Source organism: Gavialis gangeticus, unplaced genomic scaffold, assembly GCF_001723915.1.
Source record: "Gavialis gangeticus isolate Ggan-Ray unplaced genomic scaffold, GavGan_comp1, whole genome shotgun sequence".
In the NCBI taxonomy this organism is placed as follows: Eukaryota; Metazoa; Chordata; order Crocodylia; family Gavialidae; genus Gavialis; species Gavialis gangeticus.
Window position 1 is genome coordinate 16399137 of NW_017729032.1, and position 24304 is coordinate 16423440.

Consider the following 24304-nt stretch of genomic DNA (forward strand, 5'->3'; position numbering starts at 1 on the left):
GAGTTCCCCAGCCTGTAGGTATGGTGCCGGTTCTTCCTCCCCAGGTGCATCACCTTGCACTTGTCGGTGTTGAATCCCATCCTGTTCTCCTCCGCCCACCCCTGTAACCTGTCTAGGTCCAATTGTAGCCTATTCCTTCCTTCTAGTGTGCCCACATCCCCCCACATCTTAATGTCATAAGCAAATTTGAACAGGGTGCTTTTTACCCCCTTGTCCAAGTCATTGATGAAGATGTTGAACAGCGCGGGCCCGAGGACCGAGCCACGGGGGAAAGAGAGCCCAAAATAAAAGACTGTCTTTTCACTGCCCACATCTCCCCAGGTCAAAAACACCCCGTCCACCACCATTCTCTGGGTGCGGCCCTCCAGCCAGTTGGCGACCCAATTGACTGTGTGGGTGTCGACACCACAGTCCCCCAGTTTCTTAATGAGAACAGGATGAGAGTCAGTGTTGAAGGCCTTCCAAAAGTCCAGAAAGACTATGTCCACTGCTACCCCTGCATCTAAGGATTTGGTGATCTGGTCATAGAAGGCCACCAGGTTGGTCTGACAGGACCTGCCTCTAATGAACCCGTGTTGATTGCCCCTAAGCATAATCTCCCCTGCTGGCCCCTCATGGACATGCACCAGAATAATTTTCTCAAAAAGTTTGCCCAGGATTGAGGTAAGACTAACTGGCCTATAGTTTCCCGGGTCCTCCTCCTTCCCCTTTTTGAAGATGGGAAGCACGTTGGCCCTCTTCCAGTCCTCTGGCACCACACCAGAGCACCACGAGTACTCATAAAGCCATGCCAGGGGTCTCGTAATGACCTCAGCCAATTCCCTCAGTACTCTGGGGTGGAGATAGTCTGGACCGGCTGACTTGAATACGTCCAGTCCCTCCAGAAGTTCTCTAACTAGTTCCTCACTAACCCTTGGCCTCGGTGCACCTCCTGTGGAGTCTGAGGGGGGCCCAGAGGGGTGTAACTGTTCTGGTCCCTGCTTAGGAAAGTGGAGGCAAAGAAATCATTAAATATGTTGGCTTTGTCATCTGGTGTAACGACCAAATTTCCTAACATGTCCTGCAGGGACCCCACATTAACCGGAACCTTCTTTTTACCCCCTATGTATTTAAAAAAGGACTTGTTGTTGTCCTTGATCCGGGAAGCTAGTCCCAGTTCCATCTCTGCCTTGGCCTTCCTGACTGCCCCCCTGCAGCCCCGAGCAACTGCAGTATAGTCCTCTCTGGCAATGGCCCCCCTCCCTGCCACTGGGTGTGAACCTCCCTTTTTGCTAGGAGACATTCCAGGCTTTTGGTGAGCCATGGGGGCTTGTGTGCCCTCCTGTTCCCTTTGATCCATGTTGGGATTACCTCCCTATATGCAGATACTTACAGATGTGACCAAATTATCTCTTAATCTCCTTTAATAAACTAAATACATAGGACATCTTGAAGCTGTCGCTTGTGGCCATGTTTTTCCAGTCCTCTAATCATTTGTGTAGCTCTCTGAATTGGCAGCCAAATCAGCTTCTAATATTACACTTTTGCTTTATTGTTACTCTTATACCAAAGTAGCTGGAATCATAGCAATCTTCTAGAGGGTACATGAGAGGAAGGAACAAGAAAGTAGAAAAGGGGGTAATATAAATGGGGAAAAAAGGAAGACTAATTGTACCTTATTTCTGAGATTGTTCAGAGGGGGTGCAGTGCATCTGTAATGACATGAAGTGTTCCCTTTTATTATCCATAACACAGAATCCTAGGGGTAAAACAGCAGTCTAACAAGCTTAAAATATTTGCCAATGCCAAAGGTGCAAAAATTGAAAGTCTGGCTCCATGAAGTCAGGGGGTTGGCTTTATAAATATAGGAATGGGTGGGGTATTTTTGTTTTGTGGTGTTCCAAAACACTTATAAATAGGGTATACACTTCATACCTTGCTCTGCGACACTGAGGAAAAGATACTTTACATAATCACATGATTGCAGGGATTACCAAAAACACCTCATCCCACATCGTCCATGATAAAAAAAAATAGCATATATGGATTTCCAGTGACAAATGCACTCCTGTATGTTCAAATGACCTTTCTTTTTCATCTTAAATCTTCTTCTAATGCATGTGAAACATAATCTGTTGATACAATACGCCTGTGATGTTAACAAGGGCTGAACTCTGTCCTTGGATGCATATACAATTCCCATCCAGAGGGAGCTACACAAATGCAGCCAAAGACCAACTTATCTAACAGGCTGAGAACTTGGTTCTCTAAACACACTTGAAGGGTAAACATTGGGGAAAGTAGAGAGTGAACTAAGCTAAAGTAGAAAGGAATAAGTAAGTGGCTATAAATAAACTTAAGATGGAAATTAGAATGATTTCTAATGATCAGCAGAGCGTGATTCTGAAACAGTATGAATTCTAGGAGCCAGGAACCTGACCAGTTTTAAGATGAAATTTGATAAGTTGTGAAAAAGATTATAGGACCTAGTTACATCAGGGAACTGGACTTCTGACTTGGTCTTATGCCATAGGATCCTGTGTTTCTCTGTAAAGGACTGGTAGGAGATGCCTGACAGAGACATTTTTGCACCAACTAAGATCTTCTGAGCCACATGGCTCAATTTGAGTCCCATGAGTGCAGGGTAGACATGTCCTAAATCTGGACATGTGGACAAGACCTACCAAGAGGGAAGCCCTTCAGTTCTTGCACAGGCTGGTGGACATCACTCTTCTTCATGTAAACTCAGTATTTGATCTAAAGCTAAAATCCCCAGCCTTCTCCAACCTGCTGTCCTTTTGGTAGGAGGCTCCCCAGGAATAATTTTTAGCACATATATATAAATGAAATATTTTTAATGTCTTTCTGTAGGATTTTTACTGGCCACTTTTCCTCAGCGCTGTTAGCATGGTCAAAACACACTTTTCAGATTATGAGAGGATACTGAAAACCTTAATGAGTCAGAACAAAGCAGTAGGGAAGCTGCGAATCTTGGGCCAGGAAACACTTTATCTTTTTTTAAATCACTAATGATCACTATTAAGCAAAACATTTATTGTTTCAGACTCTCTGTGGGAGGCTGCTGTATAAGAACGAGCTCTTTCTATTTCTAGAACCTCTCTTTTCTGCTGTGAAGAATTTCACAGAGGCTGCTGCTGACTTCCACAGAAGGCTGGAGCAGGTTGACTTGAAAAAGTAAGTTAAAAATATGTCTTGACAAAATAATATCCATGGTTTGCTTAGGGCCAAGCCCTCCTGGCCTTAATCAAAGAAAACTCCCTTTTGAAATGAATAAGCTGTGCCAGAGAGAGGGCTCCAGGACTCTAGCCTTGGCATCTTCTTTGTTTCTTGTGAACACTCATTGATGAGCAGCGACAGCTGGAGACCTTTTGTGATATCAGTGTTAGTAAACGCTTAGATAAATGAATATTTTTAAAATGTAAAAAGCACTCAGCTATGACAAAAATTATACTGTCTTCAATAGGAGTTTTAATAAAGAATGTTTCCTTTTTTTCTGAAGAAGGGGTTTTCTTATTTTGCTTTATGTAATGAAAGGTCCCCTCAACCTAATGTGGGTCACATGGTAAGGTTTGCTATTGGATTAGTACCTCTGACGCATGGTGCTTGAGACGGATGCATTATGCTTTGCAGAGAGAGACATCAGTAAGTTTTGTTTCCTGCTTGAATGGAAGGTTTAAGTCCCATGTGTCACTTTCCCCATTTCGAAGACGGAGATAATAATACTGGTTAACCTAATAAGGTGCATTGGGAGGAATCTATAGTCCCATGAACAGCCAGTACTTAACAGAGTCAAGCATTGCTTCTGTATGAAATGACTGTCTTTGTTGCTTATAGCCCACTTGCAGTGCGAAGTATGAATGATCAGCTGATGTTTGTGGAAAGAGCTTTCATTGATCCTCTTGGCTTACCAGGCAGGACATTTTACAGGTAAGTTACTGAAATAGAATAACCCTGTTGCAAGGCTAGATAAGTGGATGTGCGCTGGAGACGGCTAGTGATGGTGGGATGCCTCGAAGCTCTCGGATTTTGGTTCGCTCTGAGGATCATTAGTTACCCTGGTGTGGACCAGGTACTGATGGCTGGTGTGACATGAAAGTTAATCCATTGCCAACCAGGCCTCATGATGAACTCTGTTATGGGTTGTGTCTCGATCTGAAATTTAAAAATTAGCTCAAGCCCAAGAAAAGGGCAGAATCCTTGGACTTTGCTTTCTCCCTCAGTTTTCCCTGGTAGTTTTTAACCAAACTCATCAAGTTGCTTACCAGAGTGTTTTTTAGCACAGGGTTTTAGCCTTATTTTCTTTGTACAAAGTCGTCACAGGATTGTTCTGGGTTTCGGTGCTGACCCCTAAAGTAGATTTGGGGGTCTGAGGGGTTTTTTGAGTGTCCCGTTCTTATGCAAAGAGAATCATTCAATGGAGTGAAAGCAGAAACAAACTGGCAGAATTCACCAAATATGAATATTGCTAACAAATAACGAAGAACACAATATGTATCTCAACATACTTTTATGATCCAAGCAGAAATAAGCACTCTTGGAATCTCTACACCTTAAAATCCTAAGAATTGCTAATAGGTGGCCAGCCTGGCAGGGAGATCTTACCAAAATCTGGAGACTAAGTTTCAGGAGGCGCTGAATCATCATTATGGCTGTGGACAGGAACCTTGGCAAAGGATGCCTGAGGAACACGTCTTGGAGCACTTTTTATCCCTCTCCTGAAACTAATAACCCTGGCAGATGTGCAGTTAAAGGCATGATAGGATCTGGTGCATGATCCCAATAATCATGCTTCCTGCCATGCCACACATGTACGGCAGGTGGTGCAATTATGGGATGTAGCATCAGATCCCGATTACCCTTATTGCCAGTGCAAGGGGAGCCCAATATCACCATCCCGGTTGGGTGCCTGACAATCAGCTGATCATTCGCTGGCTCTGGGGAACCATGGGGCCATCCATTCAAGCCCCCCTATTGTCCCCAGAATGGCCAAAGTCCAGCTGATTAGCCAAAGATTGGCTCAAGTCCTGGGGCAGACCCAATCTGTAGTTGGCTGGCAGGGATCACTCCAGAGTGAGGGAGAGTCCCTGCTAGCTGACAGTCAGCTGAGTGTCATGGCTCTGGGGTTTGAGCCCCAGGACCACCCCAATCTCCCATCAGCTGGTGGGGACTGGCCCAGGATTCCCATCCTGGGGGTGGGGGGGAGGTTTCTGCCCACTGACAGAAGATCAGGATAGACCTGAGGCTTGAGCCCCCCGTGCTGTCCCTATCAGCTGTCAGGGACCACATGGGGCTCAAGCCTTAGGCAGTCCCTACCAGCTAATGGGAGCTGGGGGCAACCACGTACAACACTACTTAAGGGAATCTTTGAGAAATGCAGCTGGGGACACTTTTGCGCAATCCCATTGGGCAGATAAAATGTTCTGACCTGAACTTTTCATCAAGATTTGATGTCTTAAAACTGGTCTTTTTCAAGAAGTTTTTCATGCTAATGACTCACTTCATTTTACATGACTTCCCCATGCCTCATTTATGCTAACATGGCCTAATTTAGATGTGTTAACTTTAAAGGCCGGCTAAAGGAACTGTAATGCAAGCCAAAAGGATGCTAGCTCAACACAGAGGTCTGCCTCTGGCTTCCGGGCAACTGTTGGTTTCTTCAGTTTCCCCGGGGAAGAATTTCGCTTCACCCCTGATCACACAGTCACTCTTTCGCTGAGAGAAAACAGTCTTTTATTTTGTGCTCTCTTTCCTAGTGGGCTTTGCTTCTCGTTATATGATCTGGGAGGGAAACTAGACCAAGCATGCATGAGTTCCCTTTAAACACAGTTCCTTGTATCTTTCATTTATAGATTCAGTGAGTTCTGGCTCTCCATTGAATTTTCACTTGCTTTGCATGGTAGGCAGCTTTATAAATCCCCTGGCAGAGAGGAGTCATGTTTTTTACAACAGCTTTCATTTTTGTATGCCTGAGATTCTCTTTCTCTTTCCCCACAGACATGTTATCTTTGCTCCAAGCAGCCACAACAAGTATGTTGGGGAGTCCTTTCCAGGGATCTATGATGCCCTGTTTGATATCGGAAACAAAGTGGATCTGCAGAAAACCTGGGAACATGTGAAGAGACAGATTTCTATTGCAGCCTTCACTGTGCAGGCTGCAGCAGGGACTCTGAAGGAAGTAGCATAAGAAGATGGCATCACTGGGCTCATCCATGTGGCTAGCTCCAAAAGTCACTGCAATGAGCATACTACCATGACAAAAGCTTCTATGTATAATGTACTAGGCTTGTAATCCAGGACATGGCAGAGGGTGGTAAAGAACTTATGTGTTTGGAAATATCGCTGCTGCTCTGCAACTGCAAGACCTGGCGCTTTCAAACCCTCAGGCTGCATCTTCACTCAAAAAACTGGAACTCATGGTTTGCCATTGGCCACATCTGCAAATTGTACTAGGCAGAAGTTATAGCATAGACAGACTGATGAGAGGGAGAGTTCATAGCAAGCTGTCTGTTCAGAGCAGGGTGAAAATACTATCTGAATGTTTGGAGGCTTTTTTTACTTAGTTTATGCATGTGAAAATGCATATTCCAGTCAAATGAAATTATTTACAATTTTTGAAGACTTTTGGTTAAGAAAAGTCAGCATTTGGTGTTTCAGAATGAAAATTGCGGTTTTGAAATGTGTCCAAATTGAACTAAAAAAAGAGAAGAAAAGCCCACTCACAACAACCTTAGATAGTTTGTTTCCTGGAAATGTTTTGGTTGATCTAAAGCAATACCTTATTTTTCTTTTTGGTTTGGCCAGGAAGTCAAAAGTAACTTATCTCCAGAGCCCTAGGTGCAGTGTTCAGCGTGGAGCTTTTATTGCCAAGGCAGGTTGTTAAGTGGGAGTCTTAATTTTCTTCTTCTGGACTGGTGTCATTGGCTGGATCCAGATGTGAAGGCACACGTGGTTTGTGGCACCACAAACCACACATATTGCACATTAACCGTGCCCTGTGCTGCTAATTTGCAACCCTGGGGCAAAATTTGCTACTGAAATTTTTCTGGTAGTAAAAAATAAATACCAAAACCAAAGGCAGTGCAAAGCATGCCAAAGTGCAATGTGCTGGGACAAAAGTGAAGACAGGGAAGCAAGCAGCTCAGAACTGCCTACTCACTCATCACCATGCACTACGAAGCCCCTATGCCCAGCCAGCCCGTATGCCCACCATGCACTGCAGAGGCACCCTGTGGCCCAGCCAGCCAGGGAGCAGCACAAGGAGAAGGGGGCAGAAGGGGAAGTGCTGCAGAACCTGGCTTGTGGCACTCTGCACCCCAGTCAGCTGCTCCCTGACTGCCTGGGGCACAGCGTGCCTTGAGACGGGGAAGCAGGCGGCTCTGGGCTGCCTGCTCCTCTGTCCCTGTATGCCACCCCTCAGCTGGCTGGGGTGCAGGGTGCCTCAGCATGGGGGCTTCCTGCCAGCTGCCCTGCACTGAGGCATCTGTGCCCCAGCCAGTCCCCCCTGCAAGACATGGAGCAGCGGGATATGTCCCACCGCAAACCAGACAAGAAGGGGCATGCACTGCAGCACAAAGTAGCACCACAAATTTGTGCTGCTACTATTTGTGCTGCTGCAAGCATACACCCCTGCTTGTGTGGACGCAGCCATTGTGGTCAGCCACTTCCAAATACAGTCCAAATGTTTCTAGCCCAGTGGTCAGCATCCTATGGTTGTGGGCTAGATCCACCCCATGAAGGGATAAGGGTGACCACTTGTTCCTAATTAGGTGGGATAGACCTGGAATGGGAACCTCAAGTCCTGGTCCCAGGCTGCATGACTCCAGGACAGCATTTGTCCTGGATTCGGAGCATTGTGCAGGGATCTTGAGAAATGGCAGATTTCCCCCTTCAAGGCTGGCAGCGTTCCACCCGGCAAAGGGCTGCTGGGAGAGGGATGGAGGGCGCACCACGTGCACATGCGTACCCGCATACATGCACATAGCCTAGAATACAGCCAGGCAGCGTGGAGAGGAGCTCCCTGCAGGTAAGTCTATGGGTGAAGAGGGGAGTGGGGGGAGGGGCAACTCAAGGCCCCCACAGGGAGGGAGGGAGTGGGGCAGGGGCTGGGGCATTGTCCAGCCAGGGCGGTGCATGGAGCAGGACAGAGCCATGGGCGGCTCATCCCAGGGCTGAGGGGCATGGGTGGGGGGCAGGTCTCCACCACTGTGAGTACCACTTGGGGGCATGTGCCCCCCCCCGGTTCGTGCATGGGGCAGATGCAGGGTGCCCGCTACAGGCTTAGAGCTACCTGCCCTGCTGCCCTCCCCCCAGAGCCCTGCACCACCATGGCAATGTGTCCCTTCCCACCTGGCAGCAGCAGGGGTGGGGGTGCCATGGAGTGGGCTCCCAAGGGAAGGGGGTCAGGGTGAGGAGCCCTGAGCCCACAGTCTGCATCCATCCCCACCCTGCTTGGTTCTGCTCTGCTCTGTCCATGCCAGAGGTGGAGGTGGGCATGTGCCCTGCCTTTACCTTTTAAAAAGGTGGTCACCCTGGAGGAGACTGGATTTGGCCTGTGGCAGCTCACGGAATTGGCAGTATGCTCTAGCCGCAGCAGCAGAGGTGGTTTCCCCAGGGTCCTATTGCCTGCTATGTTTAGCTTAGTTTCTAAAAAGAGGCATCCCTGGGGTGCTGGTCCTGCCTTTTTCTATTTATTCTCTTTGCAGCATCTGCTGATTGGGATAAAGGGGAGGAGTTCAGGGCTGGGTGACAAACATCAGCCTGTAAAAGGTTGCCAACCCCTGCTCTTGCCTTTTGTAATAATTAAATGAAGTCTAAGCTATTCTTATGGGGGAAAAAAAGTTGAAACACTTCAAACTGAATGTTGCATATATAATTTCTATTGAAAAACAGTGGAAGAGGGACACCTACTGTTTTTTCTCTTTTAAAAACTTAGCTCTTTTCTCTTAAGCCTAGTAAAAGGTAAGTTGGTTAACACCTGGAAGGACACCAAAATAAACAGGTAATCTAGGTCATGGGATAAGAATCCATAGTCTGTGTTGAGACTAAGGTTAATACAATCCCACTGATTACCTCTCTTAATGTCGCCTTCTCTTGTACCTGTCCTTCCTATATACATTTTTCTTTTTGCCATGCTATTCCTAGCATCTGATGAAATAGGCAGTTGCTTATAGAAGCTCATGCTTCTTAGAGTCAGTTAGTCTCTATCAAGGCCCCTGGCAGATGTTAATGTAATCATGCAATGGGATCTGAGGAATTTTATCCTAGATCCCTCACACTGCATGCCCTGACATGCCAGACATTCAAGATCCAGCACGGCAGGATGTGCAATATTTGGGATCTGCAATAAAATTCCTCAGAGCCCAGTGCATGTCTGATGGGGTCTGAGGAAACAGTTCCCTGATGCCAGGCTGTCCAGTGCACCCTTTAAATTTGCCAATGAATGAGAAGTCTGGAATTGGGGAGCAGCTCCCTGATCCTGGGCTCCTTCCATGCCCAGATCTTCAAAGGCAAACCACATACCCTGGCATCAGGGACAGACTGCCCAGTGCTGGGCTACTCAGCCCCTTTTATAAACTTGCCAGCATACAGGGAGCCTGGCTTTGAGGAGAGGCTCCCCAATCCTGGGCTTCCTACATGCTCAGCATTTTAAAGAACTGCTGCCATTGCAGGTATGGAGCAGTCTGTAAGCTTCTTTGGAGGGAGTGGGGGAGGGCAGAGCATATATTCATCCCCCAGTTTAACTGAAGTGCAAGAAAACCAGCCACAAAGATGTTCTGCATCTAACAAGCAACATCTTTGTGGCTGGTTTGCCATTTTATCATGTGATTAATTGCTTGCACATGTGGCATGTTAAAATTTATTGCGTAATTAATGTGTTAAGTGTGCAACAAATGTAATATCTGCTGGAGGTGCCACTGCCCTACCCTCTGCCTGACTTAAGACCAACACAGCAAACCACCTCTGCATATGCTTAACAGAGAATCCAAGTCCTTCCTGTGCTGAGCCACCTGCTCTGTTTTTAACATCTTACTGCCATTCTTCTATCAACTCTTTGACCTTTTGGTTTTCCCTGTTAAGTCAGAAAGCTATTTTATACAGTGCTGTCAGCCATCAGCTGACATTTGATGAGACAGGTGGAAAGTCTTTTCCCTGAATGGAGTGGTACTAATTACAACGAGGAGCAGAAGGGATGGAACTCAGCATTTCTCTTTCAGTTTTTTAGGGTGAAGCTACATCTTCTAATGTTACCAGTAAGACTTGAAGCTGAAGTAAATTTCCCATTAATGTTATGTCAACAAAACAGAGTGCATTTATTTAAATGTGAGTCTTACTTTGTTTATGTTTTTAAGTGGGCTCATTCAAGAGCCCATGAGGCCACTTATCTACTTTTGTGACTTACACAATTGCCAAGATTTTACTAAATTACATTCCATCCTGATTACATCAGCTAAAAATACCTGGCTTCCTTCCCACGTAAAACACATCACATATTTTCTCTTAACCATAAATTGCAGTAGGTCACAATGGCAAAAATATCTTGGTTTGTGGTGGGAGGGCAATGGTAGAGGGAGAAAGGGAAGGGCGTATCCAACAACTGCACTGAACTGAACAAACGCAGCGGGGGGTTTTCAGCACAGATTAAAGCTCTGTGAAGTTACACCTCCTCTTTTTTCTCCACCTGCAAATGCTAAAGGGAAAGCTCCTTTCTGGTGCTCTTGTGTTTAATTCAGATGTAGGAAGAAATTGCTGTATAACAGCAAGCAAATCTGATGTCTGTTGCTTTGCTCATCTTCCATCCATGGAGGGGAGCAGCAATTTTAGGATTCAGCAGACAAAAAGGCAAATCAAATACTCTAAATGCATTTCTCTCTCTCTCAACTTCCTTGTGGTAAAGCAGAGAAATAGGATGATACTACTTAACTATATTTAAAAAAAAAGCAAACAAATGCTTTATGGATATCCGTTTATATTCTTGTAGAATCCCATACACTGAACAGATCTTTACTGCTTTTGTATTCAGAATAGGGATTTTCCTCAGTGCCTTAGGTCAGAGGTTGACAACCTATGACTCATAGGCTGGATCCAGCCCATAGAGCTATTCTATCCAGCCCACGATGTCAAGGCTTCTGTGGGGTTTCAGTGGAGGAGAGGGTGGGGAATCAGGAAGACTTCACTGTTGGGTGGTGGAGAGAAGCAGGGTAGCAGGTGAATCAGAAGGCCTGGCTCACCTCAGGCTGAGCTGGGTAATTTCTGCCCTCTGCTTCCAAAACATTGCTGGTGCCTTAGGCAACATTTCCTCCCTTGGACTTGGAACATCCAAGGCAATTGCTACTGCCTGGAGGCAGGGTAGGTACATGCCTTCTAGACTAAAATACATTTAGAGAATAAGCTTCTGTGAACTCAGGCTTGCTTTGTCAGATGCTGTGAAAGAACAAGCACAAAGCAGTGTCTGAAGTGGAGTGAGTGATTTGAATGCAAAAAGTAGGAAGGGAAGGCAGTGAGAAAGAGCAGGGAGCAGCAAGCAAGAAAAGCACTCATCTGAACAAAGGGTTCACAAAAGATAATCCAAGTAATGGGATAAGAATCCCCAGTAATGGAAATCCATAGTCTCCGTTTAAACCCTACTTAACACAAGTCAGTATGTGGACAACTTTTCATTCCACAATTTCCTGTTCAAACCAGTGCAAATAGGCAACTGGTAGGAGAGCACGGGGGTGGGGGGGGATACACCCCTTAACAGGGCTGTTACCGTCTCTGACAGCTTCTGCAGGTGCTCACTAGCCCCATCCCTGACGCCACCAGCAGTTTCTGCAGGTGCTTCCCCAGACTCAGGAGGCACCAGTAGCCCATGCTGGTGCATACCAGTATTATTGCAGTGTGCCATTCAAAGGGGGCGGAACTGCTGTGGCTCTAGCTACATGTAGTTTGTAAAAACTGTTCTGGGAGGTTTCAGGCTCTCTGTATACATGGACAACGTGCTATTGCTTACACACCCCTTCGCAACTTATGCACAGTGCCTACATTTTAGCTCATATTTTTAACTTGACTGAAGCAATTTGAGTCACACTTCGAAGGTTTCAGTTTTTAACAAATTAAAAGAACAGTTTTTTGGATTGAACAAAGTAGCAACCAACTTGAATAAGGAGTTCAGGTTTGGGTTTTTTTTAAAGGTTTAGATTCACAGGATGACTTAAGCACCATTTGGAAAAAACAAGGCAATGGTGCTGGTAACCTGCCTTATAGCTCTATGGTTGTTCGAATATTCGCCCAAGGTGTAGACGGCTTGGACTTCTCTTGCCTTGTTTAGAGCAGGGATTATGAATCAGGCTCTGGGGGAACTGTCCTAGCTACTTGAAGGCATCATCAAATAGGTCTGTTTGATAATATTTCAGTATACGAAGTGGAATGGCTATTTATTTACACAGAGCAAAAACACGAGATTAAGTCTGTAGCTCTGGGGTCCTACAGACATAGGCAGACAAGGATCTTTGGGTAAATCTGATATCTTTTTTTAGACCAACTCAAATAGTTGGAAAAATTCTTCTTTGCAAGCTTTTGAGTACACCCTTCTTCAGGCAGAGGGAGCAAAGGGTGCTTGTACCCGAAAGCTTACAAAGATGAATTTTTCCAACTATTTAGTTGGTCTAATAAGAGATCAGATTTACCTGAAGAACCTTGCCTGCCTGTGTCCTTAGACCAACACCGCTACAACCAACACTCCTCAGCATACCCAGTATTTTTGTGGAGGTTGCCTAAAGTCCCCTCATGAATCTACACTGGCAATCTGAAAGATTCATTTCAGATGCATCAAAACAGCATTTTTTATACAGAACATCACGATGTATGTAGCTAAATCTATTCATCATTTTAAAGTCAAGTGTATGCCTTGTTTCAGTCAACTAAAATGCATTTTTTGAAGAATAAACTATTGTCCCCTCCCAAAATGTGTCTGGCCTTACAGTATTTATTAGTACCTGTGTGAGCATGGGTTGTAGGGAAAGGAAAAGAGTAGGGGGATAGGGAAATGACATAAATTGCCTATAAACTTGATACTGCCTGTTACATCCTGTGGAGGCGGGCAGTTGCTTATGTGTCTTCTAGTTCAAAGGATGACGGGGTTGGCAGAATTGTTCTAATGACGATTCTAGACTGCAGAAGTAGTGTCCCACTACCTGAGAGCACGGGAATGCATTGAAGTGGATCCATTTTCTAGACAAAGTTGGCAGCTTGTTTTATGGTAGCCTTAATGAATTCTTCTCCATACTTATCTGCACTGTTTGATTTACTTTGGGGCTGGGGACTGGTTCAAAGCAGGCTAGTATCAAATGTATGCAGTTTCACAGGTGCAAGGTACTTCTGAACAAGGAAGTCATGGGAAAAGCATCCCTCAAGAAGGTGTCAGATAAAGCAGAGTTTATAAGAGTTACATAAAAGGCTTCTCTTTCCTCCTTATTGAGTTACCGACTGATGTGTTACTTATGCTACTGTTGATGTCATCCCTGAACTGGCCATATTTTTAGAATGAAATCTGGGCCATGGCTGTTGGACAGGAGAGACTGATAACACCCCTTATCTGACCCAGGAGTAGCAGGATGTTAGAGAATGAATACCAGTAGCTAGTACCAAAATGAGAAGAGTCTGAAATCCAACTCTCACCCAAATCTGTCATCTTCCTCTCGTACATTCACCTTTGCTTTCTCTCTGCATCGTATACTTGGAACCAACCCTATTGCCCACATCTACCCATTCTTTCCTTCAAGGCTCTCCTTATTCTATCTCCATCTTCACATTTGTGCAACACTTTAAGGATCATCCTACAGAATTCCCCATTCCTGATAAAACATTTTTCACCTGTGATTCAAGAAAGGAGATCAGGTATCTTCAACTTTCCTTTACAAATGAGGAAACTGTAGCATAAAGGGAACAGAGTTGATATGACAGGGACACCAGGGCACAGCATGGAACAGAATACAGGTCTCTGGCTTCTCAGACCTGCATCCTAACTCCACCACTTGTGCGTAAATAAGAAAGTACTGCTTGTTTGGAACAACATGTGCAAGAAAGATATATTTCACACTTTGTTCTGTATGTTACTGACAGGCTTTGAGTAGCTGGGCCATCACCCTGTGGCACCCTTAAAAGGATCTGAATGTGTCAGGGTGTTGCAGCATCTGGGTGAAAACCGCTGGATTAGGTCGACAGAGAGCTGCGACTGCTGATAGCTAAGAATTGTGTGCACTCACTTGTATTTATCTGCTACCAGGTCTTCTACTTCTCAACCCCACCTTAGCTTGCTTCTTTACCTCATCCACATGCTGCAGCACAGTTTGGACCGTATGCTGTGTGGGGCAAGAACTATCATTTGCTACAGGCAGACAATAGCACCACAAGAAGCAAGCAAGCAAGCTACTCTCAGTTTTACCACCCAGCTTGAGGCATTTTAAAATACACTAAGGATTTGATCGCTGCATTTTGTGGCCACCTATGAGAAAGTTAGAGGTATTACAAAGTACAAACCATAAAAATGATTTTTTAATAGTTTGTATTAATGAAGTGGACACTAATTCTCTCCTACAACCTTAGCTCTGCCCTCACAGACTGATTTGTCATCTCATTCATTACTAACCTTTCCCAAAGAAAGAACACTGCAGGGCCACAGGTTCATAACAGGAACCATCACTTTGTGCTCCCAGTCAAGTTATATTCAGAATGGTCTTAGCAAGTCCTGGCTGCTATGTATATGCTCCATTTTACAACTTGATTTACTCTGCGCTTACAAGCCACCCCAGAGGTGCTGGGGGTACCTGACCTAATATCTCCAAAACATTTCACACGAAAACTGCAATTTCAACAAATTTGCAGACAAATTTAGCATTCTCGTAGCTTAAAAAAATCCCTGTTAATATTTTTTTTAGAAGAGAACATTTCTCTTTTCTGTTCTGGAATAACTTTCTGCATTTTATGACAGCAATACATTTTAATATGAAACAAAAATAATTTGGGCTGCTGTGCCTTTGTTTTGGATGTTTGTTTCAAAGGATGTTTCTGTTTTGTTCTTGTTTCAATTCCAAATGCAGAAAATTAGTAATGGAAATCCCACTCATCAGAAACAAGAGAGGTCTCTTCCTAGCTCTTTCACATGCATGGACTACCTCAGGCCTCCACGGACCTATGCAGTAAGTGTAGCATTGTTTTGTTAAAGCGTGCTTGCACTCACTAAGATGTGGCAGCGATACACATCTACATACAGAAGAATTTTGGCCGTCTCGTGTTATTTGGCTGGAGTTTTACAGAATCTAGCAACAGAAAACTGAACAGAACTTTGGGATGGTTTTATCTGGGACTGTTACTCCTGTATTAACACTACTTATCATTATACCACCAATACTGCTTATCATTACCACTATTTATCATTCAAACCACCAATACTCTCGCATTAACTTTGATTTGGCCACTTTTATCAGTTAATAGGTTTTATCTTTCTGTTTGAAAAGCACTGCCTGTAAGGTTAAAAAGTTATTTGACACTGTATTTTATTATTCTCTTCTCCCCCTACAAATGAATGGTGTTTTACTTCAATCAATAAACAGTTTGAAGTTCCAGTTCAGAATGGGAGTGAAGACATCTCAATTTATGGAATTACACTTTAAAGGGTTCTGAAACTAACATTTTTACTATAATTTTTATTAGTGGGGACCTTGAATGTTTTAATCAGAGTAAGTATAAGCAGATTTCATAGGAAATTTCTAAGAATGTGTTTTAAAATGTCTATCACAATAAAATTTGATTGCTTTTAAATAACCTCTCTTAGACCAACATAGCTCTACACAAGATCATCAGAAAATTGAGCACAGAAAACCTCAATTTTTTTCTTAAATGACTACAATTTCAACTCAAAATAATGCATGGAAGCAGGTCACATTAAGTTAGCAGGAACAGTTCATATTAAAATGTTAATTCCATGAATATCTCAGCAATGTTTATATAAACCCCACCCACCCTAATTCTGTCTAATGTATTTATTAGATTAAGTGACCATTAGCTGCCATATGACTATTTAACCACTTGATACCCAACATATTTGAAAAGCTATTCAGTGGACAGTGACTAACTTTTTCTACTTGCAATATGACTATCTTAAGAGACTTTCTTCCCAGGCAGCAGGCCTCCTACCATATTCTGGTAGCTCTGCACGGGAAAGATGCATGTAAACATCATGCAAAGCAACAAACCATAGCTTCATAAATTCCAGGATGCATGAAACCTACATTTCCAGTATCTTGCCTTTTAGGATCAGAATGTGCCGATATACATAGCAAGGCTGTTCTGACAAGCTATAATTACGTGTTTGCTGGATCATAGCAATTACCATGCTTCAGCAGACTCGTGTCATGCGTCTCAGTGTCTCCATGCTCAAAAATCATGCCGGGGGTGCTTTAACTAAAGTGCATTTGACGAGCGTCAGTTAAAGCGCCCCCACTGCCATTTTTCAGCATGGGGATGTTGATACACATGATGCTCTGAAAGCTTTAAATTAGAGCGGCTCTAATTAAAGCACCCCTCCCCCTCTCCCACAGCATGTGTATAAACTCCCAAAGGGACTGACAGTATCATGGAGTCCTGCCATTCTTAAGCCTCGTTCATGCTAACAACTGGTATCGACACTGGGTGCAGTTGGGCAGGTACTGAAAGTGATTTAGATGCAAGCAGAGGCACAACCCAAACTGCATTCCTTGTATTGAAAGCAGCCAGCTACTATACCATATAATAGTCTACTTGCTTATGTACTTTTGAGTTAGAACGCCTCTAAGCTCTGTAAAGCAAAGTCTACTTCACCTCTCCCTTCCCTGAAAACCAGACCGCACCACTGACTCTCCTCTCTCAGCAGTGCTGTGGGTTCTGAAAGCTGCACCTTCTTATTCCTCTCCTGTCTAAGCTCTTGACAGAAGAAAGGAAAGAGCTACTTCTGAAATTCTTGGAAAGAGTCAGAACACCTTCCTTCCCAACTCCAAAGGACAAGTCCAAGCTGGACTTTCTAGACCACTTTTCCTGAGTCAAGAATAATCTGAGATGTCTATCTGGACAAACGAGTGGCAGGCCTCTATTCTGGGGAAAATAAGTGCTTAGTTTGGTCACTTCTTTAAAATCTGAAGCACTGCTAAAAACAGTCAAGGGACCAGTCTTTACACACTCCAGTCAAATTGTAGGAAAAGCACTTCCAAGTGCCTGACAAATGCTACAGTGTACTATTGTACAGAAAAACCAAAAAGAAGTTCTTTCCCAACACAGAAGTAGACAAAAATAGACGAGTGAAACCCCTGTTAATAAGAATTTATTGAATAGCTAGAAAAAAAGTCAAGATGACGATGTTTTGTGTAAACAAAAGTTACATGAATGTAAAGCAGACACTCATGCAAAAGAAAACATTAAAAACCCGAAGGAACTGTAGAGAAACTCCAGAGGAGAGGGGAAATACCACTATAAAACAGTGTTCCAGACACCTAGAATAAGTCATTCATGTAAAAGTTGCTTTCCTGAATGCATAGCAAAATTTATAGGAGTCACAGGGAAAAAAACAAACAAACCAAGCAAACAAAAAAATGCAAAAGCCAAAATAATGAGCAAACCTCAAAAAACCTCAATGCATTTATCAAACACTACAGTACTTATCAACACTCATGCCATGTTTAAGAATACAAGCAAACTGCATCATTACACAGAATATTGAAATGCCTTTTCAAGGCAAAAGCAATTTGGTACAACAGAACTAAACTGCTAGAAATGGTGACTTGATAATGTAAGAGTTCTAAAAGGAGACTCAATGGATTGAAATGTTTTGTTAAATTACGTGGATTATTCTGTAGAACATTAAGGTAAATTATGATAATTGAATGGCTTAGTGCTAAAAAATCAGACCGACCTTGAGAATAATCAACAGTTCAGGAACTGAGACGCTACAGAAGTCATATGCATTAGTCAGGAAAAACAGGCTTACAGACAGAAAATCCAAAATCCCTCTTTGCCAATTTGTAAGCTCTACTACAGTCATTTTTTACACCACGGGACTGTAAAGTGAACAACTCTGCAAGGAACTGGATAGTCAAGTCTGACATAATAAACAACATATACAGTATACTTTTTAAGTTCTGTGAATTATAAAAATATAACTAGGTTTCCGGACTGCAATAGCCTTATCATCCTGTTATGAACAGTACAATGACTGAAAATACAGGGTAGAGAGCTGGTCATTTTGGTTGGTTTAGACCAAGTGCAGTTATTTACATTTTAATTACAACAGTATTAGAGAATAGAAAGCCTACTTTTAGATAAAAAATATGTTTCTTTACTTTTTTTTTTTTTTTTAAATAAGTATCATTTTTTCCCCCTCAAGTACAGCTTTCAGAAGTATCTTTGAATACTTTGGTTTAGTAATGATAACCTCACTTTACCTTCTCTTCCTATTTGCTGATAAGAGAAATCAATTATATTAAAAACATTAAGTTCTGATGAGAAACCTCAGTCACCAGCAGCTACCTTAAGATCTAGTTATTTCTCCAGCCCACATATAGTTTTTAGACCACAGCACAATCTGCTCTAAGCATTCTCAGTATTGACCTGCAAGTGGTAGCTCAGAGTTGGTCGCTGGGTTTTACACAAATATCTGGAAGACTCCACTCCTATATTTTCAGCTATTACAAATTAGAATAATTCCATGGCAGTCAGACGCATCAAGTTACACTAAATGAAAAGCTAGCCTATTTATCCATAGGATAGTGTGGCCAGCATGGAACTATTTTATACATAAAACGGTCTAGTTATTTCACTTGGATGAGGTATACGTTTGACCTTAAGCATCTAAAATACAAAGGTCTTACTGTCGCTTATGGGGACATTTCGAATTTTGCCATCACCAAGCTTCAATGCATCTTTGATCTACTGAAGGCATGAATACGTGAGATAAAGGAAAAAGGTCAAGAGCTGTGTTTCAAAGACTGAATTACATGCCAAACAATACAAAAAGGAAGGTCAAAATATCTGCAAAAGCTTTGCTTATTTGCCACCAACTTATTTAAAGTATATTTCAGAATGCAATTTAAACACAAGATAATGATAGCAATAGCTCAGGCACAAATGTTGAAGCTACAAAATCACTGGGAATTCTGCTCATTTAAGTATCACTAAAATTAGCGTTCAGCATGCTCATCATTTGTGGTTTCCTTGACTCTTGCCACTAGGCTGAAAATGCTCCCTACGTTGCATTTTACATGATATACAAAAACTCACCATACTAAAAGTGAACAAAAAAGGCTTTAGTCGGCCCAGCAGGGTTCTGTTCAAAATTCAAACACCAGCACTATGTTCAGATTATATTTACAAATTTGTATATAAATTCATGTTATCTGCCAAAACCAAGTTTATTTACAGGAATGAGCACTCAGTGAGAACCCTGAATATTGAATTTCAGGGTTCTGCTTGTGTCTTGTAACAACCGCTATCAGCACTACATGAAGTAACAGCTGCTAGCCTCAGATCCTTAACCAAATAGCGGATATTGTTTCCACAAACCAGTAATGCTCTTTTAAGTCCAGTGTTGTGGTACTATCGTAAGCATGCAGGTCCCTTTTTGTGAATATGCTTTTGAAAGCTTGGACCCTACTTTAAGGCATCTTCCATACCCTTAATTATAGCTGTATAGTAGCACCAAGATTTGCTCAATGGAAGATGATCAGCTAACTTGCTCAGCCTCAAATCTCAAGGCAAACTACGTGTTTTATTTACTACCACGGCTTAACTTTAAATCATTGTGTATGCCACTGCACGAAGACACAAAAATCCTACGTTCAAGTCTGTATCAGTTACAAAACCAAAAAGACCCCATATGCTAAAAGCTCTACAGGATCATTAAATGCTTGTTCTTAAACTTAAGACCACTTCCTATATCCATACAGAAGTGTACTACATGCTCTGATGCTCATGTCTGCCCCCTTGCCCCTCCAAAATTTCTATTTTTTGCTTTCCAGGTCTGGCAGTGTAAAAAAAAACAAAAAACAAAAAAAACTGAGTATGAAGATACCATAATTTACAGTATCCCTGCAGGACACTTCCACTGGATTATCTCCCTGCACAAAACTAGGCTTGTAAGACGAATGTGTGGGGTTATACTTTTTATCCTGTAAGCTTTAACAGATTTTATGCATGGTGTACCATTTGAATACTTACACATTCTACATCACTTGAATACCAAGTTTTCTCACCTATAACCTACACTTTTTCTCTTAAAACCAGCTGGGGAAAATTGGGGTGCACTTTATATGCAAGGAAAAAGGATCCCCATTAGGCCACAAATTTGGTAGCAGTGTGGGGAGAGAGGTGGAAGTGTCAATCATAGCAGCTCTGGCACCAGTGGCATTTACACTGCCAAATCTCTAGATGTGTGCGTGTGTGGGTGGAAGGGGGGAGTGTGGTAGCACACCTCCCCATTCATGTATCAGATCAAACCAGCTCATGGGGTTAGTTTGGGACAGTGAACTAGCTCTGGGGCTGGTTGCCTGGTGCAAGGACCCAGAACCAGCATACCAGGTCAGTCCATGAGCTCCACCTGGCATTCAGGGCTGGCAGTAAGCTTGTCTCCCTAGCTGCTGCCACTTATTGGAAAATATTTTTTTCTTCTTTCACGTTCTCCTTCACAAAAAAGGTGTGTACTATATATGAAGGCAAGTTATATGTGAGAAAAATATTTCTCCCCAAACTCTGAGATACAGCTTCAAGCAGGGGCAGGAATACTACTGGATGAACTGCTGCAAAATCAGATTTATTCACAGCAGCAGGTCTCTACCTCTGTAGGAAACCAAAAACAGAAATTTGAATATATTATTTCTTCTAATACTTCCAAAAAAATAAATGTGCATTTAAACTACCATCCTTAAGAAGTTTTCAATGAGGAGGCCCAATAAAATGTTTATATGAAACATATAAAATTGTAAGGATTGTTTAGTTTAAGACTCTTCAGTGAATTTAACACTTGCAAGACCATACACAATAACTAAAATTAGGCACACAGTATGGAACCACAAATCTTCCCTCTATAGGTCAGCTAACAGATAACATGGACTATGCTCTCCCTCTACTAATATTTACCCTCTCTAAAGTGGAGTAACAGTTTTATACATGCTTGTACAGCAGCTAAAGCGTATGCCCCACACTTTGCAAAAATCACTTACGTAAAGTATATTGTTGGGTTGAGTCTGCAATAGATTAGATTGTGGCTTTTCAGAGCAGTTAGGCCAGTTATTTAACTGCTAAACTCCTCATCCCCCCCTCCTTTTTAAGACATAACATTTCAGATACCAGTGTGGTAGACAGATAGGAAAGCTCATAGACTGCCATGAGCTTCCTTGGTTCCCAATTCACTAGAATTTTTTGGTAAATCTGCTTCTGCATTCAGGATCTGATATTTTTAAGCGACATAAACCTCTCTGAGCAGGCTCTGACAAGGCAGTGATAGAATCTGCGACTACCCAAGCCTTTTAGAATACCAACGATTACACGTTTACGCAAGTGAAAGATAAAGTGTCTTTAGTTTGATTAAGTCATTTTACCAGACAAAAGGGCAGATTTTACTAAACAAATGTTCCAGGTAAAACACTCATTCTTTCATATTTATTACTGTTTATCCTTTTTTTAAAAATTATTATTACAGACTACTGGAGACATGGTAATCATTCCACAAATTTGTATTCTTTTTGCTGTAAAATTTATAACAAACAGTACTGAATCTAGTGCATCAGTTACTCTAATAGATCCAGTGTACCTGAAATGATAATCCAGTGTGGACTGAGGGCTCTCTTTACAAGAGGAAGTTGGCTCACATTTACTAGGTGGAAAGGCAGATTTTACTAGACATTAGGGTTTGGACAGATGCTCAGTTTCTCCAGGGAGATCCCCTGCTCTGTCACGAGAAAACACGAGTGCACAGAAGTTCATAATTTTTCTCCCAGTGTAAAAGAGACCACACTGGGAGAAAAATAACTTGGGAACAACCTGAGTGAAGCAGCTCCCCAGAGAATCTCTCTCAGGAGACAGAACTTCTGTACAGGTAGCCAGTGTGCTTTTCTGCTTCTCCCTCCTCCTCCCACAGAGGGAGGGAGAACATGCATCAGCCTCAGCCAAGCAGAGAGCTGAATGTACCCCCTAAACACTTCAGGCTGGAAAAAAGTGTTCTGCTCCTGGCTTGTACCTTGTCTGAATCATACTGCAGCACTTGGGTGCCAGGAAATATGCAAGCATACTCCCTGCCCACTGGGGTGAGGAAGGCTGAAAAACTCTGTGCGTGGCACAGACCCTGGCAATACCTTCCCTGACACTCCCTGCCTACATTCAATTAAAAAGCCTGCAAAGCTCTGAGCTGCACGCTCTAGGATTCCTTGCCTGGCCAGCAGGCTCTTTGCTTCTTTGTTACAACTTCTGTACAGGTCAGTTTTTGTCTCAGGAAAATAAACCTGGGAGAGTTGTCCTGGATGATTTAAATGCGTGTATGCAGCCTAAGGTAAGGGCATAGAACCTGAAGCACAATAGCTGGTCTGTACTAGCTTCATGCAAGGACACCCTTCATGTGGAGCAGATGTCTTTAAGACTACTCTGACAAAACAGTTATTACTGTTCAATTTCCCACCCTAATTTACTGGGCATGAACTTTGCTATGTAGACAAGCCCCAAGAAGTATGGGATGAGAGAGACAACCATATTACAGTATGTAAAGACAAATGTTGACCCTGATTTGAAATCCACAATCTATTGTAAAAGAAAAACTTTAAAAATAAAAAAAGATGAATATCACATTACAGTAGCAAGTCACCATGTTGTGATAGAAAATAATTTTCTCTCTTTAGGAGTTCATTTTTGATCTGTATCTTTTTTTTGTTGCTGCTGTTTGTTAGGCACTGGTAGTTCAAGGCTTGCCCATGACAGGGGCTCCGCTTTCCTCATAGTGAGCTCAATCTTTGTAGCGGTCATGTTTACGTAACTCCTCTTCACATCAATTACCTGGAACAGAAGAGAAATATTTCAACTGACAACACCAGAGATGTTTAACAAGCACTACCAACTTGACACATTATGGCAGTTTTCTGAACATTAAAAGGTTTATATCTGCCAATCCAAAACAGAACATGGACTGCTCCATCCAAAACTACCGTGTTTATCCATAGCAAAAGTGAGTTTGAATTTGAGATGAACCCCCAACAATTAGATTCTCCATATGGAACATTTATAAAAGTATTAAAAAAATTGTCCAAGTATAGAATATAGTTATTAGAGGGTCATTTTAAATTCATTTCCCACCCACCGCTGGCTGCAGCAGGAAAAGCAGCAATGGTGGGGTGTACCTGGGGAAGAGGTAAGCAGCCCCTTTGTCCTCCCTGCAGTCTGGGAAGAGTCAGACCCAGGTTACAACAGTAACCTGCCTCCCCACCTTGTAGTCTAATCCAGGATGAGGGGCTGTCACTCTCCCCAACCCACATTAATAATCCAGGATGAGGGGCTGTCACTCTCCGCAACCCACATTAAAACAGAGGAAAAAAAATTGTCTTGGATTTGAGTAAATATAGCATGTAGCATTTTTAAAATCTAAATTGTAAGAAAGAAAATTTCAAATTCACAACTTACAAAAACCTCAATCACCCAATTACTGCAAAATCAGAGCTAATCAGAAATAGAGGTTCAAGGCTGAGATCCCCTCTGGTTCAAAACCTTGGATCTCCTCTGGATTCTGGAGAAAGTTGGGCTGCTATCAGCCCCTTCTCTACTTTCAATTCAAGACTGAGATTTGCACACACATGCAAATGCATATATATTAAGCTAAGCACATGGCAAGCGCATGGAATTGTATTTCAAAGTCTGGCCTTCAACATTTTCTACAATATTGATTATGATTAAGCTTAGAAGTCACACAGGACTTAGGCACTTGATAAACCCAAGGTGTAATGACGATATGAATAAAAAGAACATTTTTACTTTCATAATAAGAGTAGCTCGTCTATTTTAATGAAAAACTGAATAATTATACTTACCCCCCATAGTTTTACACTGTGATGAAATTCTTTATCCCCTTCAAATATAATGTGTATATTTAACTAAATGGGGAAAAAAAGAGATTGACATTATTCAGCTACCACACAATAGCTCACAATGGTCTAAAATAAAGTATTTAATAATTAGGACCCTGACTCTACGTAAGTGAAGTCAACAGAATTTCACTCAACCACATGGGTCACAACCCTAAACCATCCCAATTGCAGGACCAAAT

At 42.6% G+C, this 24304-nt stretch overlaps 2 protein-coding genes across 10 annotated transcripts in view; one reads left to right on the forward strand and one right to left on the reverse strand.

The window, feature by feature from the left end:
• Window positions 1-24304, forward strand: part of LOC109302532 (N-acetylated-alpha-linked acidic dipeptidase 2-like) — a 107795-nt gene that overhangs the window by 59841 nt on the left and 23650 nt on the right. For 6 of the 9 annotated variants that reach the window (XM_019524100.1, XM_019524103.1, XM_019524107.1 and 3 more), the window contains 3 exons: window positions 3093-3174; window positions 3835-3927; window positions 5995-6730. In XM_019524100.1, the coding sequence (XP_019379645.1) occupies window positions 3093-3174; window positions 3835-3927; window positions 5995-6184 (365 nt within the window). In that variant the 3' untranslated portion in view covers window positions 6185-6730. Of the gene's footprint in view, window positions 1-3092; window positions 3175-3834; window positions 3928-5994; window positions 6731-15070; window positions 15963-16936; window positions 17602-24304 lie in introns of those variants that run through there. The other 3 variants (XM_019524108.1, XM_019524102.1, XM_019524101.1) reach the window with 3 other exon arrangements.
• The window catches only part of CHORDC1 (cysteine and histidine rich domain containing 1), a 31454-nt gene continuing 29455 nt past the window's right edge, over window positions 22306-24304 (reverse strand). The window contains exons 10-11 of the mRNA XM_019524109.1: window positions 24069-24131; window positions 22306-23043 (exon numbers count right to left, since the gene is read on the reverse strand). Coding sequence (XP_019379654.1) covers window positions 22894-23043; window positions 24069-24131 — 213 coding nt within the window. The 3' untranslated portion in view covers window positions 22306-22893. The remainder of the gene's footprint in view (window positions 23044-24068; window positions 24132-24304) is intronic.